The sequence below is a fragment of the Filicampus tigris genome, chromosome 1 (assembly GCF_054856515.1).
Source record: "Filicampus tigris isolate MCC_2025a chromosome 1, RoL_Ftig_1.0, whole genome shotgun sequence".
Taxonomy (NCBI): domain Eukaryota; kingdom Metazoa; phylum Chordata; class Actinopteri; order Syngnathiformes; family Syngnathidae; genus Filicampus; species Filicampus tigris.
Genome location: NC_141217.1, coordinates 2,339,177 through 2,366,834, shown reverse-complemented (window position 1 = coordinate 2,366,834; position 27,658 = coordinate 2,339,177). Strand labels below are relative to the sequence as shown.

The 27,658-nt window shown below is 40.7% G+C and overlaps 1 protein-coding gene across 4 annotated transcripts in view; it reads left to right on the top strand.

Moving 5' to 3' along the window:
- Positions 1–27,658, top strand: part of LOC147152467 (deoxyribonuclease-1-like) — a 31,661-nt gene continuing 4,003 nt past the window's right edge. Inside the window, exons 1-7 of one of the 4 annotated variants that reach the window (XM_086046766.1) lie at positions 1–169; positions 10,451–10,615; positions 10,691–10,779; positions 11,778–11,789; positions 21,619–21,705; positions 26,272–26,369; positions 26,430–26,542. In XM_086046766.1, the coding sequence (XP_085902892.1) occupies positions 10,457–10,615; positions 10,691–10,779; positions 11,778–11,789; positions 21,619–21,705; positions 26,272–26,369; positions 26,430–26,542 (558 nt within the window). In that variant the 5' untranslated portion in view covers positions 1–169; positions 10,451–10,456. Of the gene's footprint in view, positions 170–10,450; positions 10,616–10,690; positions 10,792–11,777; positions 11,790–21,618; positions 21,706–26,271; positions 26,370–26,429; positions 26,543–27,658 lie in introns of all 4 variants that reach the window. The other 3 variants (XM_086046748.1, XM_086046777.1, XM_086046756.1) reach the window with 3 other exon arrangements.

Genomic DNA, 27,658 nt, shown 5'->3' with positions numbered 1-27,658 from the left:
CAGCATAGCTGGGGGGCGTGTTCCACTGCTGAGTCAGGAAGGTGTGAGCCCTGAGCAGGTAAAGAGAGACCGATTCGGAATGAGAAAGAAATAGAGAGACCCCACCCAGTCAAGTATTCGCTTCTCTTGCTTGATCACTACACAACCAACGCTGAAACTTTGGGCACAGGTAAGAACACTCGGAACTGAGCGTCGTGCACTTTACTTTGGCGTCTATTGACTTGATGTTTTGACGGTAAAAACAAACAGAACAAATTAATAAAAGCGAAAAATGTTGCTTGTTTCAAATCCCCCCTTCCACTCCCTTTTGATACGGACCGCGTGTATATTTCCATAAAAACACTAATAATAGGCTAATACACGCAAATATTCTCTGCTGAGTGGGGCAACAAGGATCCAGACAATTCATAGTCGAATATGTTAATGAATTACAGGAGTTAAATTAAAGTTTACCTAAGAAATCCAGATTCGCCGCTACCGAGCTAGAACGCGGCTGTAACGAAACTAAATAGTAGCAACGAGTCATGATCGTGGCTAGCAGTTGTCAGCTAGCGCCCACGCTGACAGTGGCCTGCGCTGTCAGTCTCAGGTCATAAATTGGATTGACAGGGTCCAGGCACAATTATGTTGCATAATTGCAGCTGTTTAGGAATATTTTTGGGGAAATGTAGTTACACTTGAAGGGCTTATAGGGGAAGTCAACCCCCAAATTTTCATTACAATAATATGTTCAGGGGTGCACATTTTTTTCTTGGGTTACTAACATGAGGACCAGGAGATTGACTTTGGTACCCACTCGAGGTTCAACAGATCACGTAAGTCACGGTTCAGATCGGTCACGGATTTTGAGTCACGGATCGGATTGTGTTTCCGATCAGCAAAAAAAAAGAGAAAAAAAAGAAATAGTTAGAACTTTGACTTCATTTATTTTATAAAACACTTTTGCCTATTATAAAACTCCAATGTATCATATGGCCATTTAGGATTTACGAACGCAATATAAGCCAGGATACCTTGTTGTTATTTTATACACTGTACCACATATAAAATAAGAACATTTTTATTTTATTCGGACGTATGGACATATTCTGCATGACATTTTGAGCTGAATGTTTTCTTGAAATTATTTAATGAGCAAAAGTGTTCTTATAAAATAAATAAAGAAAAGGTTTTAATTATTTTTTTCCATAATGACAAAGACCTTGAAGTGCAATTTAAGGCACCTTCCTTTACACATGGACAGCGCATTACAAAATAATCTCCACAATATTGAAAAAGAAGTTTAAAAAAAAAGTAAGCCAGGCTGTTGAACTACCAGCCAGGCACTTGGTGCTAATGATAAGAGCTGCTAGCCACTAACGCCGGAGACTTGTGCCGTATCATACAATGACAGCCTAATTAACTAGCGGTTTGTTAGCGTCCTAAATTATCGACTGAATATGACTTTGGGATGGCGTTGTGTTGATGTAGGTGGCAAGCCGAGATGTTGAAAACAGATGTCAAGTTAGCTGTTACGCCACCACGGAGGTCAACATCAAAGTAAAAGTCTATTAAGGCTATTGCATTGGCATCAATGTATTATTTGTTAAGCTTTATTTTAAAGTTAGCATTTGCGGAGGTGGTGTGTTCGTTCAGAATGCTTGCAAAGCGCTCCCATATGCGATTTACATAAGAGTCTTCAACTTTCTCTGCTGCTATTACAGTGAATGCGGACTAATTACGTTGACTTAATGTGAACGCGCACGTTTTTTATTCACCAACCATTCTGCGGATCGGTGCCAAGCTAACACATACCAGATTTAAATGTAATATATAACGACCTATGAGCAATTCAGCTTACAAAAAGCATCTCGGAACATTCTTTGTTGGAGTATCTTGGTGATTTATGAAAGAAAACGACTGACGTAACATAAATTGCACCTAAGTTGTGCGTAGGCTAGTCATTTCTTGCTTTTTTAAAGCGGAAGTCAATCCAAACATGTTTTTTTCAAGAATATGTTCCCACCAGGCCAACTAGTTGAAACACGGCATTCTGATAATTTTGCATTTGTGGAATATAAATTAAGCAGCAAAATGCACTCGTTTTTAGCCATCTCTGGGGGCGGCCATATTGTCTTCTGTAGACTGAAAAGGACATCACAACTGCTCACAACAACCAATCACGGCTCAGATTCAGAAAACAGGTCAGCCGGTAATGTCAGTTTCCTGATTTAAAAAAAAACAAAAAAAAACATAAATTGAGCTCGTGAAAAATGGACCATCCCAGCTGAATGATCCCAAATACAGCTGTTTTTGTCCATCTCAGAAGGCGGCCATTTTCCACTTTTTGTCGACTGAAAATGACATCACAGTTGCTCAGGGCTCAGGTAACGACCAAATATGTCTCAGCTTCAGAAAACTGGTGAGCCGTAATTGGTCGTTACCTTAGCCCTAAGCAACTGCAATGTCATTTCAGGGTTTCCTCCAGAAAACTTGCTAAGCCTAGTGGTAGAGAAGCTAACCGGCTTCATAATAGATATTTAGTTTTCGTCAAAGTTCTGCATTTACATTATTGATCGGCCTGTCACGATGATACATTTCTGCGGATGAAATATTTACCCAGAAACTAGATGGGCATTTTACAAAAAACTGAGCATCCGTTATTCGTCATCCGTCTGCAGCATGGGTTCCCTTCCGTTGTCCGTCATTTGCCTTTTTTTCCAAGGGGAAAAAAATAGTACATGGGTACCCTTCCGTCGTCCGTCATTTGCCTTTTTTTCCAAGGGGAAAAAAATAGTACCTGTCTTCAGGCCAGTCCGCCAATAATTTTAAACAGTCGTCCGTCGCGAGTCCGACTAAACTTTCACTAGCAGCCCCCACTGCCCTGCTTGATTATGTTTGAAGAAAAATAGTGACTCACTGCGCTTTGGAAGCCTGGTCCCCCACTCAAATCTGTCCCCCAAGCAAGAACAACTCACTATTTTCCTCCCCGCGGCCATCGAAACCTTGCCGCGAAAAATAGACAAATGACGGACGGCAGACTAAATAAAGGGGTTTCCGTCTATGCTTAATCCGTCTATTTAAAATTATTTCCCACTGTTCGTCAACCAGTCAGCAAAACGGTCGTCTGTCAGTGACGGATAAACGGACCGGTCCGTCAGATAGACGGAACGCCCAGCTCTGGAAACTATCATGATAAACGATAGTATGATTTGTTGTTGAGGCCTTCGCACGGGGGGTGTCCTCTTGGAGGCTCCTTAGGCCCAGGTGACCGGGGGCCTCTACACTCTACTCTACTGTGTAGGGTCTACCCTGGTTAATCTGGGCCTGGGATCTTTGTGATGGTGGCTCTCCCTGTGTAGACTTGGGCTGTCATTCCTTGAATGAGCTCCCCTTGGGTACTCATTCCTCATATGGTTTCTCTGTGCCTTGCCGTGTCTTTTTTAAGACTGGGTGTAAAAATGCCTTGTCCATTGCAGAAACAGCAAATAAAAATGCACATGACCTCCAGAATCCTGGCGCAACAGCAAAATGCTTCAATGTAAACAAAGGCGCGCATCAGAAAAGAGCGTACAAGAGTGGCTGTGTTCACGAGTGTTATCGTTGCAAAGTACAACACCGAACTGCAGAATGCAAGTTTAAAAAAAGAGAAATGCCATGCATGTGTAAAAGTTGGCCACATTGCCAGAGAGTGCAAAAATAAAGGTAAACAAAAAGGAAATGCTCAATCTGTTTGTGTGAAAAAGAGCAGTCACATAAAGTTCAGGAACAGCAAGAGGATAGGAATACAGACAGTTCGGAGGAAGATCCTTTTGCATTACAAAGTATGAAGTTCAAGCTAGGCCATGTGAGTGAAATACACCTAAGGAAAGTTGAGCCATACACGGAGAGCATGACAATAAATGGCAAAAGAGTTACATTTGAGATTGACACAGGCTGCAGTCTCACTGTAATGAATGAAAAGACAATATAGGGAAATACAAATACTCCCCAGATCGCATAAGTCCGAATCAAGTTGGAGACTTGTACAGGAGACCCAGTGGGAATTGTGGGAGCAGTTATTGTTCCAATCAAGTACAAAAAGCAAAGAGCCAAATTGTCCCTAGTGGTCGTGAAAGGAGAGGGTCCCAATTTTCTGGGCCAAGGCTGGCTAGAAGGCATTCTTCTCAACTGGAAAGAGATAAAAGCCAGACACAAACCACGTGGGGAACATCATATCCATTCTAAGGGAAGCACACAGGGAGCGAATGAGGCATTACAATAAGTTTAATTGTGCAAACATGAAGTTTTCAAAGAGGAGCTGGGCACATAAAGAGCACCAAAGCTTCCACTCATGACAATTCTGTTCCACGCTTCTTCCGTCCAAGTTCTATTCCTTACGCCATGAGACCAAAAGTGGATGAGGAAAATGACAGGTTGCTTAAAGAGGACATAATCACCCCGGTGAAATACTCAGAATGGGCCGCTCCAGTAGTACCCATTCTGAAACCAGGGGGCACAGTTCGATTATGTCGGGACTACAAATTGACTGTAAATACAGTGTACTTGCGCAGTATCTAATACCCAGAGTGGATGATTTGTTAAATGCACTATCAAAAGGAACACAGTTTGCCAAGTTAGACATGAGTCATACTTATCAACAAATACTCATGGATACTCCAAGAAATACCTCACAGGAAACACGCACAGAGGATTGTTCACCTACAAGAGACTACCGGTCGGTGTGGCCTCTGCTCCGGCCATATTTCAGAGAACAATGGAGAGTCTCCTAAGTGGAATTCCTCTGGTAACAGTGTATCTGGATGACATTTTGCTCAGTGGTGTGGACAAAGACGATCGTATTAAGAACTTGAACAGTGTGTTAAAAAGATTGAAAGAGGCTGGACTATGCCTCAGGAGGAATAAATGCACCTTCCTTCAGGATGAAGTTGAGTACCTTTGCTATAGAGTGGACGCACAAGGACTCCGCCAAGTAGCTAGAAAGGTCAAAGCCATTCAAGACGCTCCAGCCCCAACAAATCTTACTGAGTTAAAATCATTTTTGGGATTGTTAAATTACTACAGCAAGTTTCGTCCCAACCAGGCCACCTGGTTGGCACCATTACATGAACTGTTGAGACATGATGTTCGGTGGAAATGGAATAAGGAACAAGAAGAGACGCTCCAAAATACCAAGGACTCGCTAAACACATCGGATGTTGTTGTCCACTACTCAGCAGACCGAGATCTGGTTTTGTCATGTGATGTTTCACTTTATGGCGTAGGTGCAGTATTATCACACCTCATGGAAGATGGAAGTGAGAGACCGATTGGATTTGTGTCCCGTATTTTACAACCTGCTGAGACAAGATACTCACAGTTGGACAAAGAAGGACTTGCAGTCATATTTGGGCTTAAAAAATTTCACAAATATTTGTACGGACGCAATTTCACCATTTATACAGATCACAAACCGCTGATCTATTTTTTGGATGAAAAGAAACCAATTCCCCAAATGGGATCACCACGAGTATAAAGGTGGGCTGGGAAACTCGGTGCATACGATTATAACATGGTCTACAAACCAGGCAAGCACCACGCAAATGCTGAAGTGTTGATCAGATTGAGCAGATTACCGGTCCCTGTCAAATTCAGGAGAGAAAAGGAAACTGAGCAAGTGCTAATGATGGACATGTTGGAGGAGACACTAATGAATGCTAATCAGATTAAGAGTAGTGATAGACAGATATGATTTTTTTCAGGGCCGATACGATACCGATTATTAATAGTCAAGGAGGCTGATAACCGATATTTGAAGCCGATATTCATTTGTGGAAAAAAGGGATAAAATGTGTTAAATTTTTAAAAAGTAAAAACACTTGTCTTTTAAATGCCTTTAAGACCATGTTTATTAAACATTGATGTTAAAGTATACTGTTCACAATGTAGGAGTATTACTTAGTTTTGCCTAAGTTGTTTTTGGTTTATTATTGAAATATATTTAATTTGATATATGCTGGTTGTATAATTGTTTAACTGACCATAAGGATGTTTTTGCTTGAAGGGTTAGGGTTAGAGTGAAACTATTGCATACTGTTGCTGTCTACAAGGTTCCCCAGTAGAGGGCGAACTCACCTGTTACATTCAATGTGAAGATACAATACAATTTTATTTGTATTGCGCATTTCTCAACAGCTAGAGCTGTAACAAAGCACTTCACATACAAACAACAAAATAGCCATAATACAACAAGTGAAATCAATAAATGAACATTATATACAGTAGACACTAGAAAACCGCCCAAAAATGTGTCAGCCTCAGGTCGGATCAAAAGCCAGAGAATAGAAATGTGTCTTCAACCGGGTTTTAAAAGTGGACAGAGAGGGGTCTTGCCTAACATCCAATGGGAGGTCATTACAAAGGGAAGGGCCAGCAGCCGAAAAGGCACGATCCCCTCTGAGGCTCCGATTAGTTCTCGGCACCTCGAGCAGCGCCTGGTCCGCAGACCGGAGGCTGCGGGAAGATGCGTAGGAGTGGAGGAGCTCAGAGAGGTACGGGGCGAGGCCATTTAATGATTTATAGACAAATCTTAAATTGAACCCTAAAATGCACTGGGAACCAGTGAAGGGAGGGCAGAATTGGGGTTATGTGCTCCATCTTCCGAGCTCCAGTTAGGAGGCGGGCAGCAGCATTTTGGACCAACTGGAGACATATAAGAGAGGACTGGCTGACTCCATAATAAAGTGCATTTCAGTAATCTAGCCGAGATGTAACAAAGGCATGGATGGCTGTTTCTAAGTGCTGATGGAAAAGGAGGGGCTTTACCTTAGCCAGCTGTCTTAAGGTGAAAGAAGCTGGACTTTACAACAGCACTGATTTGCTGGTCCAATTTAAGATCACTGTCCATTTTAAAACCAAACTTTTAGACTGTTGGCTTTAGATATGAAGCCAAGGGGCCCAGGTCAACAAGGTGGGATGTAGAAGAGCCACTGACACCGAATACCATTACTTCTGTTTTCCTTCCATTGAAAAACCGGATTCTTATGTTTTTTTGTTGGGTTGAATACAGTGATTGCAAAATGAGTCAGAGCGTGTTGCTTTCTGTAAATTAACGTTTTATTTATCTGTTTCAAGGCTCACGTGCTGACAAGTAAGGTGGGGGAGGAGCGCAGGGAAGGGGGGCACGGGGGGAACGGGGTGATGGGGGAATACAGTACAAAACCAAAGTTAAACGTTTTATTTTCAACATCGTTATATTGTATAGACACAATTATATTCAACTCTACATTAATGCCATTCATCCTTGACACGGCAACCGGAAAAAGAAATGGAATTCAGTCGAACTGCAGGTGAGCGAAAGCTATACGCTGTACACATTATACGCTGTGCTGGCGGCGCTGGTGCTCATGGGAAATGTAGTTGACGTAGGGCAAAACATTACCGCTCTTGTCCGTATGGCGCCGCCATAATCACCGAAAACTGAAAGTTCTCTAGGGTTGCTTTAAAATGTTATTTTCTTATTAAGCATATCCTAATATTTTGAATTAATAACAATTTTTTTTTAATTTTGAAGTTCTTTTGTCAGTTTTAATTTGGCTGCTTTTGCTGATTTTAGAGTTTTGTTATCAAAGTATTTTATGCAAGTATAGTATCTTAAGACTACACGAATATAGTCCAATTATGGGCCGACAAACGTAGGTGCTCTTAGCCGATTATGAGTTGTCTTGACGCATCGTAGGCCGTGTAGTGTGACATAATCAACGATTGGTATGTCTGTGTGACATGTCCTACGTTGTTCTTCGGCATTGACAAATAGGAAGGCAGTGTGTCCTACTTATGTGTGTCCTACTTTCAACCAACCAATCAGCGTCCATCAGCACAGAACGCCCCCTCAAACGTTCCGGGTAGGTGCACGAAGACCCTGCTGGCCAGGTAGTGCTCAGGTAGTTCCTGGTGGAACTGTCCAGCCTGAAAAACTTTTTTGTGTGTCAACAGAAGTATGACACAAATTACCAGGGTAGATAGGGATGTTCCAAAATTAGTTGCTGCGGTCCGAAAGGGGTTCATGTTGCTTGTAAAATAAAGTAAGTCAGTTGAATTTATTGAAAACACGCACATGGTCAGGCTGGTACCACCTCTGCCTCAATTTCAGCCAGGAATTACCCTGAAGTATTTAATATTAATGCTTCAAAGAATAAATCATTCACAGAATTATTTACTTAGCAGTGACCGTTCAACAATGCATATTACACACATGCGCACGCATATATTTTTCAATAAATGAAGGCCCCCAATCACTTTAGTGTTAATGGTTATTTTCATGTGCAATCATTTTCAAGGACCAAATATGGGCACCCTTCCGTCGTCCCTCATTTGCCTTTTTTTCGTGGGGTAAAAAGAAAAATACTACCCGCCTATACGTTGGTCCGCCACTGATTTTAAAAGGGCTTCCGTCAGCTATCCAGACCGCAAACTTCAATAGCAATTTCCACTTCAACAGAAATTTTTGGGTTGACTTCTCCTTTAACAGTGACGAATGTGAATGTCACTTTACTGGTTCTGCCGCACTCGTTGATCTTTGCCGCTACAAGCCCGAACACGCTTGCAAAGGACGTTAGTCCCCGCTGAGCTCTTGCACTTCCAACCATGGGCGCATATTGCAGGGATGACACCTCTCCCCCCCACCTTCATGATGACTGCACTATGTTTCTATTTTGTGTCAAAGTTTTTCTTCCTGCAGTTTCTCTCTATGGGCTCATTGCGACCCACTCGCTCTTCGGAAGAAGTGGGTCAATTGTCCATTGTCCCAGTTGGTCAATGCAGAAATCTCCATAGCAGGGTCTCCTAGGATGTGATCAAACTCTGATCTTGTGTCACTCAGTTGCTGTAGAATTCAGACAGCGACTTCCAATTCGGTCATCATCACCTAGCCCTCTCCCCAAGGAGAGGGGGCAGAAAAGAGAATAGAAACAGCAGTAAACAGGCGAACAAATAGTTCAACTAAATGCAAGAGTAAACAAATAAGTCTTTAGTCATGTTTTAAACTTTTCTACTGAGGTAGCGCCTCTAATATCCATGGGTAGGGCATTTCAGAGCACCAGTGCCCGAATAGAAAATGCTCTAGAACCTGTGGACTTCTTTCTGGCTCTCGGGATCACTAAAAGACCAGCATTTTGTGAGCAAAGGTTTCGGGACGGAACATACGGTACAATGAAGTCAACGAGGTAGGAGTATGCTAAGATGTATAGTATTTTATAGGTAAGTAACAAAACCTTGAAATCGAATCTCAAGTGGACTGGGAGACAATGCAAATTGGCTAGTATCGGGGTAATATGATCGAACTTTCGCATCCTTGTCAGAAGTCTCGCTGAGCATTTTGCACTAGCTGCAGGCTTTTAATACTAGACTTGGGAAGACCAGAGAGCAAAACCGTTACAATAATCGAGGCTAGATGTAACAAACGCATGGATTATGATTTCTGCATCACTAGCAGATAGAATTGGATGAATTTTAGTGATATTGCGGGAGTGAAAAAATGCAGTTCTAGTAGTATTCTTAAAAAATAATAATAATTCGGCCATATTTGGACATCCAAGATTTTTGGCCGATTTATAATTTTATTTTCATATTTCGAGCTCACAATAATCTTACAATCTACACTATAGTTAAACAAACACAAACAAATAAAATACTTTGTTCAGATATTGTGCAGTTTTGGTGTCGCTTGCAGCAGGCGTGTCAGAAGGCAGCCACGCACGCCGGCTGTTTGCTGTGCTGTCAAACGTCTCTGAGGAAGGCGATGCTGATCACCGAAATTGCACAAGGTCTGAAGAAAGAAGTTAAAAACGTTGACTTAATTAGAAGACATGATATACGTTTTTGAGACAAATAACATACTGTAACGAATTGGGTTGTCTGTGATGTGACATTTGTGTTTTGCTAAGTTGTGTTGTTTCCGAGGTTCCTGAATGCATCACGGTGGAAGGGTGTCTAAGTGAGAGGAGTGAGCAAACAGCGAAGGACCGTGTGTACTTATGGCGGAACTGTTGTTGCATTGTAGCACACGTTTGGCATCGACTACGGCCCACATCAGCCGTGTTGGAATAATAAAAAGGGAGATAACAAAAATACGTCTGACGTCGTGTCTTTGGAAGACGTTACAATACACTTCAATCGGACACTTATAATTTATTTTCCCAAGCCACACAGAGCTGCAACGTATGGATGAAAGAGCCGCATGCGGCTCCAGAGCTGCGGGTTGCCGACCCCTGATCCAGTCTAAAAATGTTGAATAGTGACAGCCTAATTCCATGCAACCTTCTTTTCTTTCTTCCTTCCTCTGAATTTGCTTTCCTCACTCGTTCTCATGCAACCTCACTTCCACATGTGACCGCTCTCCTCCACACATGACCTTACTACCATCATTTGTGATCAGACTTCCTTCCTTCCAGTGGCTCTCTGCAAACAGCTTCATGTGTGTTTTATTCCACAGCTGAACATGAGGTGGCGCGCTTCTTACCATGGTCCCCTGCTGACCTTCCTGTGTGTGGTGGTCTGGGGTGGAGCCGTCTCAGCCTTCAAGATCTGTGCCTACGATGTGCAGAATCTTGACCCCAAGAAGGCATCAAATAAAAGAGTGCTGCACACGCTTACACGGGTACCTTACACATACACGCACACGCACTCATAGACTTGCACGCTTTTTATGTGCTCAAAAGTGCTTGTGCTACAGATTGCTTCCCGCTGTGACATCACACTCCTCCAGGAAGTGATGGCTTCTGATGACTCCTCTGTCAAAACTTTGCTGGCATCACTCAACAGGTACAGTGGAAGGTACTGATTTAAGCCAAACTCACTTGGACTACTACTTTGTCGCGATTAATGTGTCCATCTCCATTTTTTTTCTCCACCAATGATACTGTTGCACATCTGCATTTGGTGTAAAGTGTGTTTTAACTTCAGGTTGGCAGGTAAACAAATGGTGACAAGGACAGAGTCAAACCCGTCGAAGTTCACTCGCTGTCTGTTGGAATTACTTAGTTCCCGTCAATGATGTATTGGATTTAGAATTGCTACAGTTATGCTGCAGTCAGACCGAACAGTTGAGCTATTCTCACAACGTGATTACATATAAAGTCAATGCAGTTGTTGCAGATAGGTGTGAATCCGATTCGCTCAGGTACAGGAACACAACCATCGTGTCACGACAGCCAATCTGCGTCAATAATATACTTAAACACGGCATGTGTATGTACTTGCAAGGTAGCATGCAAAGGCGATGTAGGACAAAATTATCATTGGGGTCTGTGGGCACAGCCAGCTTCTAATACCGGCAGGGACAGAAACAAAAAGAAGCACGTTTGGAGAATAGGGAGCGAGGAAGGTGGCATATTTGGAAAGTGATATTACACTTGTTTACAGTTGTTGAACTGTGAACCAATATAGCAGTGGCATTTAGTATTAGCTTGAGTTTCTGGGTCACTGGGAAATGTATTAAAAATCAGAGTACAGTTGAAGGGGAAGTCAACCCCAAAATATTCTTTTCAAGAATGTGTTCGAAAGACAGAGCTAATTTTTCCGTCAGATGGCATCCCAGGCGCTTGTAACATATTGACAGCGGAAACTGTTATACCTCCTGAACTTGCAGAAATGCTTAATGTTAATGTGTTGCTGTTCGTGTGGTCCATTAGGTCATCCTGAGTTTTGTCAGAATACGGTAAAGTTTAGAGGTGTGAGTGTCAGGCTTTCAGACCTACAAGGTGCTTGTAGTGACCTATAACCTTGCAGTGATGTCATGTCTGCTTTCTGACCCTCAACAGGGAAGCTCAAAGGTATGATGAATTCTTCGAGCATGCGTCGTCAAAGCTTTCGCAATGAGCCTTATAATCCAATCTACTAATCTGATTGGCTGCGATTGCATTAATCACATGATTTGCCAATGCACCACATCGGCTGACTTTGAAACTGTCAATCGAGTGTTATGATGTGATGTGTACGGCTAGACATCACATATGATGTGTTTAATTTATACTTTTTCAAATTAGAACTTTAAAGAACTTGTGTGCGTGCGTGTGTTTGAGTATCCTAAAAAGAGCTATATGAGTTATTGTTATTATTATTTTTAGGGATGCACAATATCTTTTACTTCAAGCAAATACCTTTTTTTCAAGCTGATAAATTCCTGTTTTTCGATACTGAATACGATACGTTTTTTATTTTTCAAGTTTTCAGTCACCTGGAGGAAAGAAATACACAAAGATCTGTCCTAGTCAAATGTGACACCTACCACTATTACAAAAAAATTAAAGAACAGATCGTTGTCGAGAATTTCACATTTATTTATTTTAAAAAGAAATTGTTTGTTTTGAATGGCTTATCAAATGTTAACTCTAGCGATAGTAAAAAGAAACCAGTAAATGAATGCCAAATGGCATGTGCATATAATCGAGTTCAGATAGAAATAGATCTACAGTATGACTGAACATGCATGAATTCGGACAACATTCATCACCATCTAGATGTTATTTTACTTTACTGCAATAACTACTTCATGTCACTACACTGGATGCACATGGAAAATACAAATTTAAAAAAAAAAAAAAAAAAAGCTTTTAGGAGTCCAAAACTAGTGAGTTAGTGTTTATAAAGTGCACTAACAAGTACTACAAGCTGAAAATGTGCATTGTCAATAAATACAGTAAATGCAGAACTGACTACTGCATACAGTACAGTCCTGTATAGTTTGAAGTTCTCCAAACAAGCAGGCAAGCAAAGCTAGCTTGACTAACGTCACATGTCAATAAATTACTAGTGACGCTTGTGTCCTTATTTCCATCTAACACTGTACGCAAGAGTGTGTCACCTTGAATTTGTAGGCAAATATACAGCCGAAAAATAGTAGAGGCTCTTAAAGTGGAAATCAACCTAAACACATTTTGTTCAAGAATATGTTCCCAGCAGGCCCACTAGTTGAAAAACGGAATTTTGATTTAATATTGCGTTTGTGGAATATGAGTTAAGCAGCAAAAAATGCTCATTAATTGTAGGCATTCCTGAACACGTTAGTTTTGCACTGATTTCTCCAAACAAATTGATAAAAGTTCAAATGCAAGCTAATATCATTTTCCTGATTAAAACCGTTGCGCCAAGTGGTTTATTAGCTGACAAATTTCTGTGTCCTCAACGATGGTAACTGGTTGGTCCATGATGAAATCATAGATTGTGTAAGCCCTCAGGTCAACTCTGTCAAAATGTTTGCATTTTTCTAATGCAGTGAGGATGGGAGCAAGCCCTGGGCCTTTCTTTGTGGCTGGCTTTCGGGCAGTTTACTTACAGCGCAAGCCTCTTCGTAGGCTTTTCAAAACACTGTTGTAGCGCTGAACGTTTTAAGTAGCTGATAAGCAGAAGTGGGAGTAGGTCACATATGCAAGTCACAAGTCAGTCTCAAGTTCCAAACTTCAAGTCTCAAGCAAATCACTGTGAAAAAAAAAAATCAAACAAGTCGAGTCACCACCAAATTTCAAGCAAGTCAAATCAAGACTTGGTTCAAACAAACCTCAAGTCAAAAAATCTTGCTCAGTCACAACATATGTTTTTTCACTTTTCATACTACGAAGAGTACATTTTCTCTCAAATTTAGTTGAGCATTTATATCTTTAACAATGAAATGAAAATAACTTAACCAGAACTGGGTAGTCCGTCCCTGGGCCCGACCGGTCGGACCCTCCAGATGCCCATTTTTTGGGGCGGAGGGGTGGGGGTGACAAATTAAAAAAAATGGCTGGACTAAGCATGGCCGGAAGTGGATTTTAGTCCGGCCCACTAATCGGCCCTCATGCGTGTGACGTGCTCGCGAGGCACGGGGTCGGAACGGGACGGTGGCCGACAATGTTTACGAATATGGCCGGGGGGTCGCGGCCGGAAGGGTACCCAGGTCAAGGGCGGTAGGTTGCGGCCGGATGGGCAAAAAAGGGTCAAGTGCCCAGCTCTGAACTTAACTTATAAAATGAATGCCTACATTTCAATTATTTTGACGAAAGCATGTTATTTGTTCATACTAACGTTTATATGAGTGGCACACTGTTATTGAGGTGATAAATACTGAAATGCTGCATGTGGGATTAGGGGTGTCACCAAGGCCGGCCCAAGTCATTTGGGGCCCCTAAGCAAAATAATGCCAAAAGGCCCATATTTTTGACACACAATTTAGTCACAGTGTACTATGCAACCCATACACCCAGATTTCACATATTCGTCAGATGTTGTTGTACTGCAGAACATAGTTGAGTTATGATTTTTTTTTTTCATTTTAAGATTGTAATCAAGTATCAAAACACACATAAATTGTTTTAAAGTCAAATAAAGCAAACTGTAATAAAATAAAGAATATGATGTATAGATAGACAGATCTATCTATCTACATATACTGTATGTACAGGGGTGCACAATTTTTTTTCATGGGGTACTCACATGAGTACCAGGAGATTGTCTTTGGTACTCACTAGGGGTACAACGGATCACATAAGTCACGGTTCAGATCGGTCACGGATTTTGAGTCACCTATCGGATCGTTTTTTTGATCAGAAAAAAAAAAGAAGATACATAGAACTTTGTCTAATGTCTAAAATGGCTATTTAGGATTTAAGAACACAACTTAACGCAATAAAAGGCAGGATGTATTCTTATTTTGTAAGTGGTACAGTCTATAAATTCCAAGGTATCCTGCCAGACATTTAGAGCTGAATGTTATCTTTGAATTATTTATTGAGCAAAAGTTGTTTCTATGAAATAAATGAAGACAAAGTTAGATTTTTTTTTTTTTTTCATAATGAAAAAGACCATCCATTATCTATACCGCTCTTTGAAGTGCAATTTAAGGCACATTCAACATGGGGAGCGCATTACAAAGTAATCTTGGTCAACAACATTGAAAAAGTTAAAAAAAAGAAAAGTACTGTAAGCCAAGGAACAGCTGTTGAAGTACCAGCTAATGGTAACAGCTGCTAGCCACTAACACCAGTGACTTGTACCGTATTGCACAATGACAGCGTAATAAACCAGCGGTTTGTTCACGTCCTAAATAAGAGACTGAATATGATTTCGGTGTGATTGTGAGTGCGGGTGTTTGTTTGTCCCTGTGTGCCCTGCGATTGGCTGGCAACCAATTCGGGGTGTCCCCCGCCTACTGCCCGAAGACAGCTGAGATAGGCTCCAACACGCCCCGCGACCCTTGTGAGGATAAGCGGTATAGATAATGGATGGATGGACGTTTACTAAGGCTATTGCATTGGCATTAATGACTCAATGTATTATTTGGTAAGTTTTTTTTTGAAGATAGCCTTTGCGGAGGTGGTGTGTTCGTTGAGTATGTTTGCAAAACGTACAATTTATGTACTCTCGAGGGTATTGAACTTCCTCTGTTGAATGCGGACTAATCGCGTTGCCTTATTGTGAACACGCACAGTTTTTTCACCAACCATTCTGCAGATCGTGCCAATCTTGAACCGATGCTTGGTCTTTACCATTCAAAGATGATTCGTTCCACTGCACCACTAGTGTGTACAGGTACGCAAACGCGCGTCGTGACGCAAATGACGGTACGCATCAGTGATTTCTGTTGCGCATGCGTACCAGTAATGTGCACTCCTGTATGTGTGCGTGTGTGTGTGTGTGTGTGTGTGTGTATATATGTGTGTGTGTGTATATATATATATATATATATATATATATATATATATATATATATATATATATATATATATATATATATATATATATATATATATATATATATATATATAGATAGATAGATAGATAGATAGATAGATAGATAGATAGATAGATAGATAGATAGATAGATAGATAGATAGATAGATAGATAGATAGATAGATAGATAATTTTTTTTTAATTGTTTTTATTTATTTTTATGCTTCCTTGCGTTCATTTAATTATATGGTCAATAATTATTGTGCATCCCTAATTATTATTTTAAATTTATTATTATTATTATTATTTTTAATTCCTGTTTTATTTTTTTTATCATCATCATTGATAATTGGCTTCATTTAACCCCCCGACTAACACGCTCACTAACAGCAGCCATGTTGATTCTCCTCAGTGATTGGTTGGTGAAAGTGCTTGACCTTTAATTGCTAGATGCAGCGCTTGCATGTGCGATTGTCTGTTGGACCAAATGTGAACTGTCATAACATGGCAAGCTGGGGTGGGGGGGTTGTGGGCGGGGTTGCTGGGGGGGTCGGTAGCTATTGCTTATGACAAAGGATCATGTGATCAGTGGTTCTCAAACTGGGTTACAAGGAACCCCACCCCGGGTATCCGTGAGCCGTCACTTGGAGGTTTGCAAAGTAATTTACAATAAATCATGTTTCGTTCTTTGAAAATAAAAGTGCATACCTACTTATTGGTGATCAGTGAAGCAAGAAAACAAATCAGTCTTAGCTTTGGGCCAATTACCGCCACCTTCTCTACAGTAAGTGCAAAACGTTTCCATATTCAGTATAGCCACGGAAGTAATCCACAAACAATCACACGAAACACCACAAACACACAAAACAGTCTTGAATATAATTAATTTCGCCAAGATTTAACAGAATACTACAACCATAAAGATTTATATGCAAATAAATACAAAGAGCTGGACATTTTGCTAAAACTTCCCGGTCCTTTTATCGCAACCGGGATACCCTTCCACCGTCCGTTTATCCGCCTTTTTGTCCAGCCGGACCAAATAGTAATCGACTATAGTCTGGTCCGCCTATCATTTTAAACGGGCTTCCGTTAGCATTTCCGACTACCAACTTTGACAAACTACCACTGTTGTTCTCTAAGCCGTCAGCAAAACGTCAGTGACGGACTGAGAGGGCCTAACCCAGGTAGTGACGATTGCACTGACGGATGAAAGCCCACCTCCGGCAGTGCTTAGCCCATCTTTTTTTTTTGTTTGCTGTCAATCATGTGTCCGTCACTGATGGACCTTCCATCAGTACTGACGGAATGCCTACCTCTGAGAAAAACCTTGAGAAGAGACCACAGATAAGGGTGTAAACATTTGTGAAAACTCATGAAACTTGGCACACACATCAGGCCTGACAAAAACAAAACAAAACAAAACATATATTAGAGGTTTATTGTGCCATTCTCAAAAAAATTCGAATTCCAATGTGCCAGTACCCCAACATACCAGCACCTCAATGTGGCCCAGGCTGTGAGGGCCATTCATAGTTGCTCGCAGCTCTAATTATTTACAGTTTTTTTTAGTTTTTTTTATTGGTAAATGGTAAATGGGCTTTCACTTGTATAGCGCTTTTCTACCTTAGGTACTCAAAGCACTTTAACACTGTTTCCACATTCACCTACTGATGACGCAGCATCAGAAGCAACTGGGTTTTCAGTATCTTGCTCAAGGACTAGGGATATCACGATATCCAAATGTCACGATACGATAATATCACGATATGAACTTCACGATATGATAATTATCACGGTATTGGGGGGAGATTGGCAATATATAAAAAGTTCTCAATACTGTACAAAATCTCACAATATTGTAAACATGAAAAAAAGAAGCTACAAAAAAAAAACATCACAATTTTTTGTACATAACAGGATTCACAAAGAAATAGGCTTGGCCAGTCATGAGCTCCAATTGGCGATTAGCGTGGGTCTTAAACATAGGTGCATCAAATTAAACTGCACTAATAAACTAACCACCAGAGGATGCTGAAACTGCACAAATGGAAAACAACTTGGGATTTTAAACAGATTTCCTGCTATTAATATCGTGACATGAGACGACAATATATTGTGGCCATTTTAATACTGCAAATCACGATATTGCCGATATTGTGACATCCCTAGCGATTAGTGTGGGTCTTAAACATAGGTGGCATCAAATTAAACTGCGCAAATAAACTAACCAACAGAGGGTGCTGGAACTGCACGAATGGAAAACACCTTTGGCTTTTAAACAGATTTATTGCTATCAACTCATTCAAGTACCACCTTTTCAGACCCTCTGTGAAATGACATATAAATATGTCATTGGGATAAAATGAGTTACTATCCTGACATGACGATGACAATATATCATGGCAATTTTAATATTGCAATATCACGACATTGCCGATATTGTGATATCCCTATCAAGGATACATCAAAATTTTCACAATGGCCAGTGATCGAACAGTGATGGGAGATGACCACTTAACCATTCAGCCATGCCCCCCCATTGCTATTATTTTAGTATAGCAATGCTGTTCTGTGAAAAACATTTATGTCCATTTTTTTTCATTTTTCGTATTTTTACGTTAATGGTGTTTCCGTGTTACAGACATTGCATTAACGTGAACATTTTTTTGAAAAAATCCAAAATTGGACATGGCGTGTTTTTCACAAGACAGCGTCCGTATTATTATTTTTCTTTGTTACTTATTGATTTTGTTGTTGTTGTTGATTCATGTTATATTTAAAGATGAGTTTTCAAGCATTTAAGGATGTTTTTTCAACAACATTTCTACACATTAAGGCATGAAATAACAGAGCTGGAAATTCTTTCATACCGACGGAAGGTCCGTCTGTACGTCACTTTTTCCACATCACACACAGGCGCCACACAAGCTGACACGCAGCCAAATAAAGAAAACAATTAATATCAAAAGAAAACAATCAAAATAAACACACACACACAGCACGGTGTTTGGTGAAACAAAAACAATATAGGACATGTCACTGAGGACCGTGGGACTGAAAGGTATACAACAGTGTTTTCTGTATTTGGCTGCGTGTCAGCACCTGTGTGTGACGTACGTAGTACCAGCAAGTCCGTTCTCAATGCCGTTTGGCTGTCGCCGATGACTCAGACGGACTGGGCCTAAAATACGGCAGCTCATTGATGGACGTACCGGACTGATGATGCCCATCTCTGCGACATATGATACACAATGTCCCAGTTTAGCCCAAGAAGTCCCAAGCCTTGTCAAATTGAAAATAAAACATAAAAATAAGATAAATATGATAGAGATAAGTGGTGCGCTTTTTCACGATTTGAATGTGTGCAAAGATTTAATGCAGCACAGATGTGGATGTAGCATAATGAAAATGCAGGTCATTTTGTATTTGCCAAACAAATTAGTTTTCAACAATAAAGTGATCAATGTGCAGCGATTAATAGGCATGGGGGGTGATGGTAGTTTAGGGTAGTAGGCGTTTTAGCTGAATAGTTTTGTTTTGAAGTCAGTGAATAAGCATTCTCAATAATCGTGATTTCAGCATAAATCAAAAACAATCGTGATTTTTTTTTTTTCCCCATACAAATTATAGTTGTCAACATCGCCTGTACTTTTGTGAACTCGCACCTCACTGTCCGCAGACCTGTTGTTAAGCGGAAGCAGATCATGTCTGCTAGTGACGATGGATAAATCTTTAATACAATTTAATTTCAAGTTCCTTTTCAGTAAACAGAGCATCGTTTCAGTTGAAATGGTTAAAAAACCCACAAAAAAATCATAAAAATTGGTGTGGCATGTTGGGGTGCACATGGTATAGTTAAGTATATTTGGCAATTGGTTATGAGGGGCCAATGGAATTTTTTTCCCCCTTGTAAGGGCTGTCTGGATCCCAACAATTTGATAACCCCTGTATTAAAGGAATGATGCAAAAAATAAAATAAACAGCAAAACAGTTAAACAGCTTGAGCCCCAGGAGGACATCCAACAGAAAATTACACGTTGTACACATTTTGAAGTGAAAAAAAAAAAAAATTCTGTCCACAAAAGTTATGATTGGATGCATCTTGCTAGCAGTACCCATCAGCATCCTCCAGAGTCGCACAGGCCAAAAAGGCCAAATTGCACTCCTTCTTCAGCTTGACCATCGCTGGTGTGCACCAGCACGAAGCCCAAGACATGCGGTCGCCAGTCTGATGACATGAGCACAAAGTTGATCATCAAAGTGTGGCCTAGGGTCCTGTTGCCAATTGCACGCATTAGACACCCATGTAGTTGAACATGAGGTTTGTTATGGACAATCCTAGATGAGCACACAGTCCAAGAACAGCACACCACTCGGATTCTGACCAAGTCTCACTGTCTTTGCCCACGTGTGCATGGAAGTCCTCTAAAATACACACTTCAGTCAAAACACTTATCAGTCCAACAGACACAATCATCAGTCCAAAAGGCACATTTAATGGTCAGATTTTCCATTTCAAAATATCACTTTTGTCCTGTGAAAAACATGTATGTCCAAATTTGGAATTTAAAAAATGTTTTCACGTTAATGCGATGTCTGTAGCGCGGAAAATCTATTCACATAAAAAGTAAGAAAATTTTTTAAAAGACACATAAATGTATTTCACAGGACAGCAACGATATAGTCCATAGGACATAATTATTTGTCCAAAAGACATATTTTTAAGTGGACAGTGTAGAAATTTGTGATTTTTAAATTTCATCCATCCATCCATTATCTGTACCGCTTCTCCTCGCAAGGGTCGCGGGGCGTGCTGGAGCCTATCCCAGCTGTCTTTGGGCAGTAGGCGGGGGACACCCTGAACTGGTTGCCAGCCAATCGCAGGGCACACAGAGACAAACAACCGCACTCACAATCACACCTAGGGGCAATTTAGAGTATCCAATCAACTTACCATGCATGTTTTTTTTTGGAATGTGGGAGGAAACCGGAGTGCCCGGAGAAAACCCACGCAGGCACGGGGAGAACATGCAAACTCCACACAGGGAGGCCGGAGCCGGGATCGAACCCACAACCTCTGAACTGTGAGGCGGACGTGCTAACCAGTCGACCACCGTGCCGCCGATTTTTAAATTTTCATTCATTTATTCATTCATTCTATTCATTTCAATAATATGCAAAAAAATATGTTCTATCACATCAACGTACATTTAAAAAGTAATAATAATTGCAGGGTTAATTATCGCTAATTATATTACATGGGTCGCGTCTCACCCTACAGGAGGCTGACATGTTTCACCACCATCTTTCTGCTACGGATACCCGAGGAAGGCAAATCTCCCAATCACTAATTTGCTGGATCAGTGACGAAAGAATGTTTAACAAATGCAATGCATTTACCGGTACTTTGTCGCTTGAAGGAATACTAGAAGTTGTTTGTGATGACGAATTGTGGTCTCTCTTGAGGCACCGTAGTCTGCAGACTTCAAAATGCACGCTCTTCCAACTTAGGTCGTCGCATTCTGTTAGTTCACCACTGAATGGCATTGAAAAATCCAAAAATTCGACACACTTTCTCTTTAATCTGAAAAACACATCAGTCAAAAATGAATGTAAAATGTATTTGTCCTGAGTTCACATTTGATATACACTAGTAGTTCTAAATAAATGGATAAAAGTCAAGGCTGATTTTGTTTGTCCAAAAAACGGAGAACACATTGACATTACGTCAAAATGCACATTGAATTTAAGGCACTTTTTTTTTAAGTCAAAATAAAGTACAGTTTGGTTTAAATACATTTTTAAGACTTATTAATGAATAAACACACACATCAACAAATTATATGTTTGTGATTGATTGTGTGTCAGTTATGTGGTTTATGTTGAGTACTTGTATGTATGTTTGTGTGTGTGTGTGTGTGTGTGTGTGTGTGTGTTTGTGTTATTTGGAGGTATGAAGGTTACCATTACAGCTCGGTGTCCAGCCCCAGTCTGGGAAAGTCTCCTGATGACCTGCAGAAGTACGTCTTCATCTACAGGTGAGACACCATCATCGTTTGCCATAATACGCCTCCTCATGTTGGACGACATGTTTACACCCAGTAGTGCCAAGGGATGTAACTGGACTGGCCCCCGGCTGAATTATTAAAAACTGCACTATCGATAAGCTCCGCCCTTAATGGTTAATTTTATATTGTGTTTTATGTCAATTTATTGGCTTTACGTATTTATATTTTTATTTATATATTATTTATATCTATATTTATTAATACCTGTATCACAGCCTTTTATTTTTTTTGTTCTATCTATTGAATTGTTTGTAAAGTGCTTTTTACAGCTCCAGCTGTTATGAAATGTGCTATATAAATAAAATTGTATTGTATATTACGATATGATATTTAGTATCGTACGAAAACGTCCATTGTGCCATATAACCCTACCATTTTTATTCTGTTATTTTGATGTGTGGGTTGGGTATTTTGAGCAACAGTAGCGACTCCTCCACCGTCCTAGCCCAACCTACTTGGGCTTCAAAGCCATGTCACCGGTTTGGGAACCCGGGCCGCTGTATCAGCAGCTTTGAAGCCTCAGAGGAGTGAGTTTTTTTTTTTTTTTTTACTAACAAACAGTACACTCATGCGTTAGCTGGCGTCCCTTACATTGGGTTTGCTCTGTTTCTACAAACGTAGCATCCGAGCGTCACTTTGAGTGGCTATACCTGGAGAGGGAGGGAGGGATTATGTCGCAACATCACTGCTGAATGCACATTGCTTCAAGTGCATAAATCACTAAAATGTCAGGGGCAAAAACAAGCAAGCTTAACAAATACATAGAAAATGTGCTCTCACCTCACAGAAGTGCTTTTTGTAGCGTAACTGCGTGTTCCAGCCTTTTTGCTCCACACCAGTTTTATTTTTACACTATTTTTACACTAAATAATTGTTTATATTATTGTTTATATTTAACTCTGTAATAGTGATTTGTTCAAACCATGTATTTTTCTGTAAATTAATGTAAATTCCTTTTTTTCATTGTGTTTTCATTGTGTTGTAGTTGCAAAACAAGTACATTTGTTAAAAAAAAGAAAAAGCAGCGAATCTAATATTTGTTTTTGATTTTCTAAACACAAAAATGGGACTAAGAATACTGTTAAAAGCAGTTATCATTAAGAGCAGTAGAATCGTTCAAATCGTAACGATACCCATCCCTAATAGTACACGTTTACCCAATTGTGTTGTTTTCTAATTAGAGCAGACATGGGCAAAGTACGGCCTGGGGGCCACATCCCGCAGCCTCTGACCGACCCCCTCCTTGTGACTATGAAGTCGAAGTAAAACCTAAAATATGCGCTGTTTTGATTTTGAAATTCTTTATTTTGTGCATAAGTGTGTATGCTAGTACAACCGAAGTAGCAAGCAGAAGTTAGAACTTGTCTGCAATGATGCCAACTTAGCGACATTTTTGCAATATTTAGCAACTTTTCCAACCCCTCCAGCAACAATTTTTCCCCAAAAAGAGATCAGCAACATATTTCCTGCACGGTGGAGGGAAGGGGAGCAAGAATATTTGGCCTGAGTTTAGAGTTTCATAGTTTCATTTACTGTACGTATTAGGTCTGTATCATAATACATCATTTACATAATAAATAATATATATCAAAAATATAAAAAAATAACTATTAAAAATAATAAATAATATTGTGCTTCCCACTTATCTAAATATTTGGGAGTCCTGACTACGAACGGCTAATATGAGTTGGAAATTGGTGCACAAAATCACTCTTTTAAATTTGTAGTGTAATGTAGTGTAGTGTAAAAATTTGTAATGTGTAAATTAAGTGTAATGTGGTCCCTTTGCAAAATGAATTGCCCACCCCTGAATTAGAGGGTACCAAATTAATGATCTGTCACACTTTTTGGCACTATACTGTTTGGTTACCAATCACAGTGGTAGGTAGGTGCAACCGAGACTGAAGGGGTGTAGCGCCGTGATCCCACTTAATATTTGACCACACTTCCGTCCGATGCATTTTTACATCCTCAAGTGACCCCAATTCCTGCTTGCCTTTGTTGGGGATTTTACATCTGTCATATGCAACCGAGCTTTCTTCTTTTGAGCTCATTTAACATGTGACCTTACTTCCTCTGTGTGAACTCACTACCTAACATGCGATTTCACTTTTTTCAGATGACATCGCTTCCTTCCTTTTGACCTTCAGTTATGTCCTTTGAACTCACTTCACATAACTTACTACCTCCTGTGACCTTGCTTGCTTTCCACACTGCTTCGACTCCTGCATACACATGACATTTCATTCCTTCCTTATGACCTTTAGTTGTTACCTTTGAACTCAGTTAACACAGAGGCTTACTGCCTTCATGTGTGACCTTACTTGCTTTCTACACTGCTTCACTTCATTTGCATGTGATTGCATTTCCTTCACCCGCGACCTCTATTCCTCATGTGACCATGCTTCTTTCCAATGACATCACTTCCTTCACTTGTGACCTCACCGTCACTTCCTTTACTTTACCAGACTTAATTCCAAGCACCTTACTTGTTTTGACCTCTCTCTCTTTATTTGAGCAATCGTTCCGATGACATGTCCCTTCCTTCACTCTTGACACATGCCGCACACACACGTCATTCTCTCTCGTGATTGGTCCGTTATGCCGCATGTTGTGATAACGTACTCTTTTCCCTGGCTTGGTTCTTTGAGGGCAATTTATTTGTCACCGCGGAGGAGAGGATCCACCACGCAGCTTGTTGCTGCTGCAAAGCAAACTAGTTTGGCAGCGGTCGTGCGTGTTATGTCACGTATGTCTGTGCTAAGAACCCTACACAGGCACGTACCACCTTCGTCGCCACATTCCTGATCGATTTTGCAATTCAATTAAATGCATAATCATCTAGGTCCTTTTGTTGTAGCAGGCACGATATCCATTTTTGTCGCTGTCGTTTTGATCGTTTCTTGGCAGTAAAAACGACTTGAAGTGAAACCGCAACAAATTTTCAAAATCAAAATAATGCGCATGGGTTGCGTGCATGACGTGCTCGCGAACTCCGGTATTATGGCCACTTTTGACCCTGCGTCTAACATTAGCTCAGTATTATGGGACTCTGATCACAGAATGCTGACTTTAACCTTGCAACGTATGCAATCAAGGCAGTTTGTGTCCACATTTATTATAGTGACTTCTGGCACAGCTGCAACCTCGCTCACGTGTGTACTTCCCCGACATCTTTGGCAAAGTGTCGTTTCGTTTTGCAAGCAGTGCTTCTTTTACAGGATATCCTAGGAATTTGAAAATGTGTTGGAATGATGCCAAATGTACTTGGTGTTGATCCTTGAACTTACCGTGTTGCTGTAGCGCTGGTCTCTGCTGAACAATGTGTACATCGCCTTCTGGTGGTTCCTCGCACATACTGTATCTTTAGCCTCTGATACAGCAGTTTCAATTTGTCGTGAGGAGTGCTAACCGTAGTAAACTCTCGCTCATGCGCGCGGAGTTCGTCTTTGAGTGCAAAACAGACCTGCGCAACGTGACCACATGAATATGGCATCATGAAAAATGGTGGAAACAAGTCAGTTGTCACATACCTACATCATTGCCTTCATAGTTTGTTTTGTTTAATATATATAATTTGTTGATGTTTACAGCAACCTTTAAGATGTTTTACCAGTTTAATGTAATTTTATTTAGTTTGATAGCTTTTGTCAATACATCTCAGCTGAAGTGTACACACATGCTGGTCGGTGTGTGTAAAGTGTTCTGTATCTATATTTATGTTATAAGGAGAATAAAAATGTATTCATTTTTTTTTAAATACAGACTTTTCCATATGTCAAAATGAAGCAATGTTTGGCACAATTCCCAACATAACTAATGTGCCACCGGCGGAGCCATGGGTGGGCCGTGGAACAATGAACCAGCTCTACACCCTATACAGAGTTCGCCCAACCAGTCTACATGTGTTTTGTGGACTTGGAGAAGGCGTTCAATGGTGTAACCAGGTGTATCTTGCAAAGGGTGCTCCGGCAATATGGGGTATTGAACACCCTAGTAGGCGCTGTTCGAGCCCTGTACGACCGGTGTCAGAGTTTGGTCCGCATTACAGGCATATTTCTGATTCTTTTTCCAGTGAGGGTCGGGCTACGCCAAGGCTGCCCTTTGTCACCTGTTCTGTTCATAACTTTTATGGACAGACTTTCTAGGTGCAGCCAAGGTGTTGAGGCCTCCTCAATCAGTGATTCTCAACTCTTACTGGAGCGGTTCGCAGCAGAGTGTGACGCGGTTGGGATGAAAATCAGCACCTCCAAATCTCAAACCATGGTCCTCAGTCGGAAAAGGGTGGAGTGCCATCTTTGGGTCGGGGATGAGATCCTGCCCAAAATGGAGGAGTTTATATACCTTGGGTTCTTGTTCACAAATGAGGGGAGGATGGAACGGGACATTGACAGGCAGATCGATGCAGCATCTGTAGTAATGTGGACTCTATATCGGTCCGTCGTGGTGAAGAGGGAGCTGAGCTGGAAGGTGAAACAAAAAATGGAGGAGTTTGCGTTTTAACTCTTCAGTTTGACGCTGATGTTTTGTTATCAGGACAGAGACGGTGCGTGTAATGGGTCAACATCAGTACCAAGGCCAGAATCAGTTTGTCAGAGCGCCATTTGCTGCTCACTTCAACAGCAACGCAACTGGTAAGCATGACCTATTTGCATGATGTTGTGTTGTTTTATGAGAACTGCTTTTGTCGGCAGCTATCAAGAATTTTGTTCTGGTCGGGCTGCACGCGGACCCAAGCAACGCTGTCCAGGAGATAGACCACCTGTATGACGTCTTCAAGCAAGTGCTGAACAAATGGAGTAACAAGGTGAGATGCACGCTTACTTGTGACCACCTGACTACTGATTAATGAATTTACACCTACTGTACATACCCCGGCAAAAATCATTTAATTTTTGAGGAAAAGAGGCAAATCACGGCTGTTCCACAAAATTGAAAATGCCGCCTTTCTGACTTTACAAAACACAACAAAGCCAGAGAGAGAAATTGTTGTAGTCAATAATTTTTTGAGAGCAAGTAGAGAAAAAAAATCGTGAATCACTAAATTCTGAGGAAAAAATTATCAGCTTGTAATTTTCAGTTCTAAAACAAACACCTACATCAGACCCTGTTCACATGGAAATGGAGGATTCGTTCATGAAAAAAAAAAAAAAATCTCTTTGACTCATTGACTGCCATTGACAAATTGACTTGTTTTTTCACATTCCAGCAGTCCCAGGAATGTATTTATATATATATTTTTTCAAACGTTAGGGTAAAAGAGGGTCTGAAAATGTTTGGCAGCGAATGAGTTCAACACTGAATCGTTTCAAGAAACTTGTGTCCAGAAGGCGACACTGAAAGGCTGTAAAGTGTATGCCAAGTCTGAAGTGGCACTGTAGTGCAATCACAGGAAGTCATCAGAAAATAGAAAAGAAACCTGAGCATGAAAGAAGACAACGACGAAGCAAAGAAGAGTAGTTGCAGCAATGGCAAATAATTCAATACAATCTCTGGAGGATTTTTTTCATTGGAGGGATGACAAGGTGGAGTTTCTTCTTTAGGTCCTCACACAGTTATCCAGTAGAGCGGGGCAGGTGAAGCTTCATGAAGCATTGAGGCTTTCCTTCAAATTTGGCTGAAACAGATTGGGATTTTTAGTGCTTCAGTGAAAGCAACATATAGTAAGGGACATCTACTGGAAGACTCAAGTCAAAGCAACCTATGTCACTTAAACCCATTGAGGCGGAAAGCCCCTGGCTCAACATCTCCCCAAAACCTATGGGTAACTATAGAATCACCCTCTTTTCCCAGAAAATTTTACACCTACAAAATAAAAATCTCAGCCCCTGTAGCAGATAGAAACATCATTCCAAAAGAGGATGAGTCACACAAGGCCTGAGTTTATTATTATTGACTGTTTCAATCAATAATGTCAAAATAA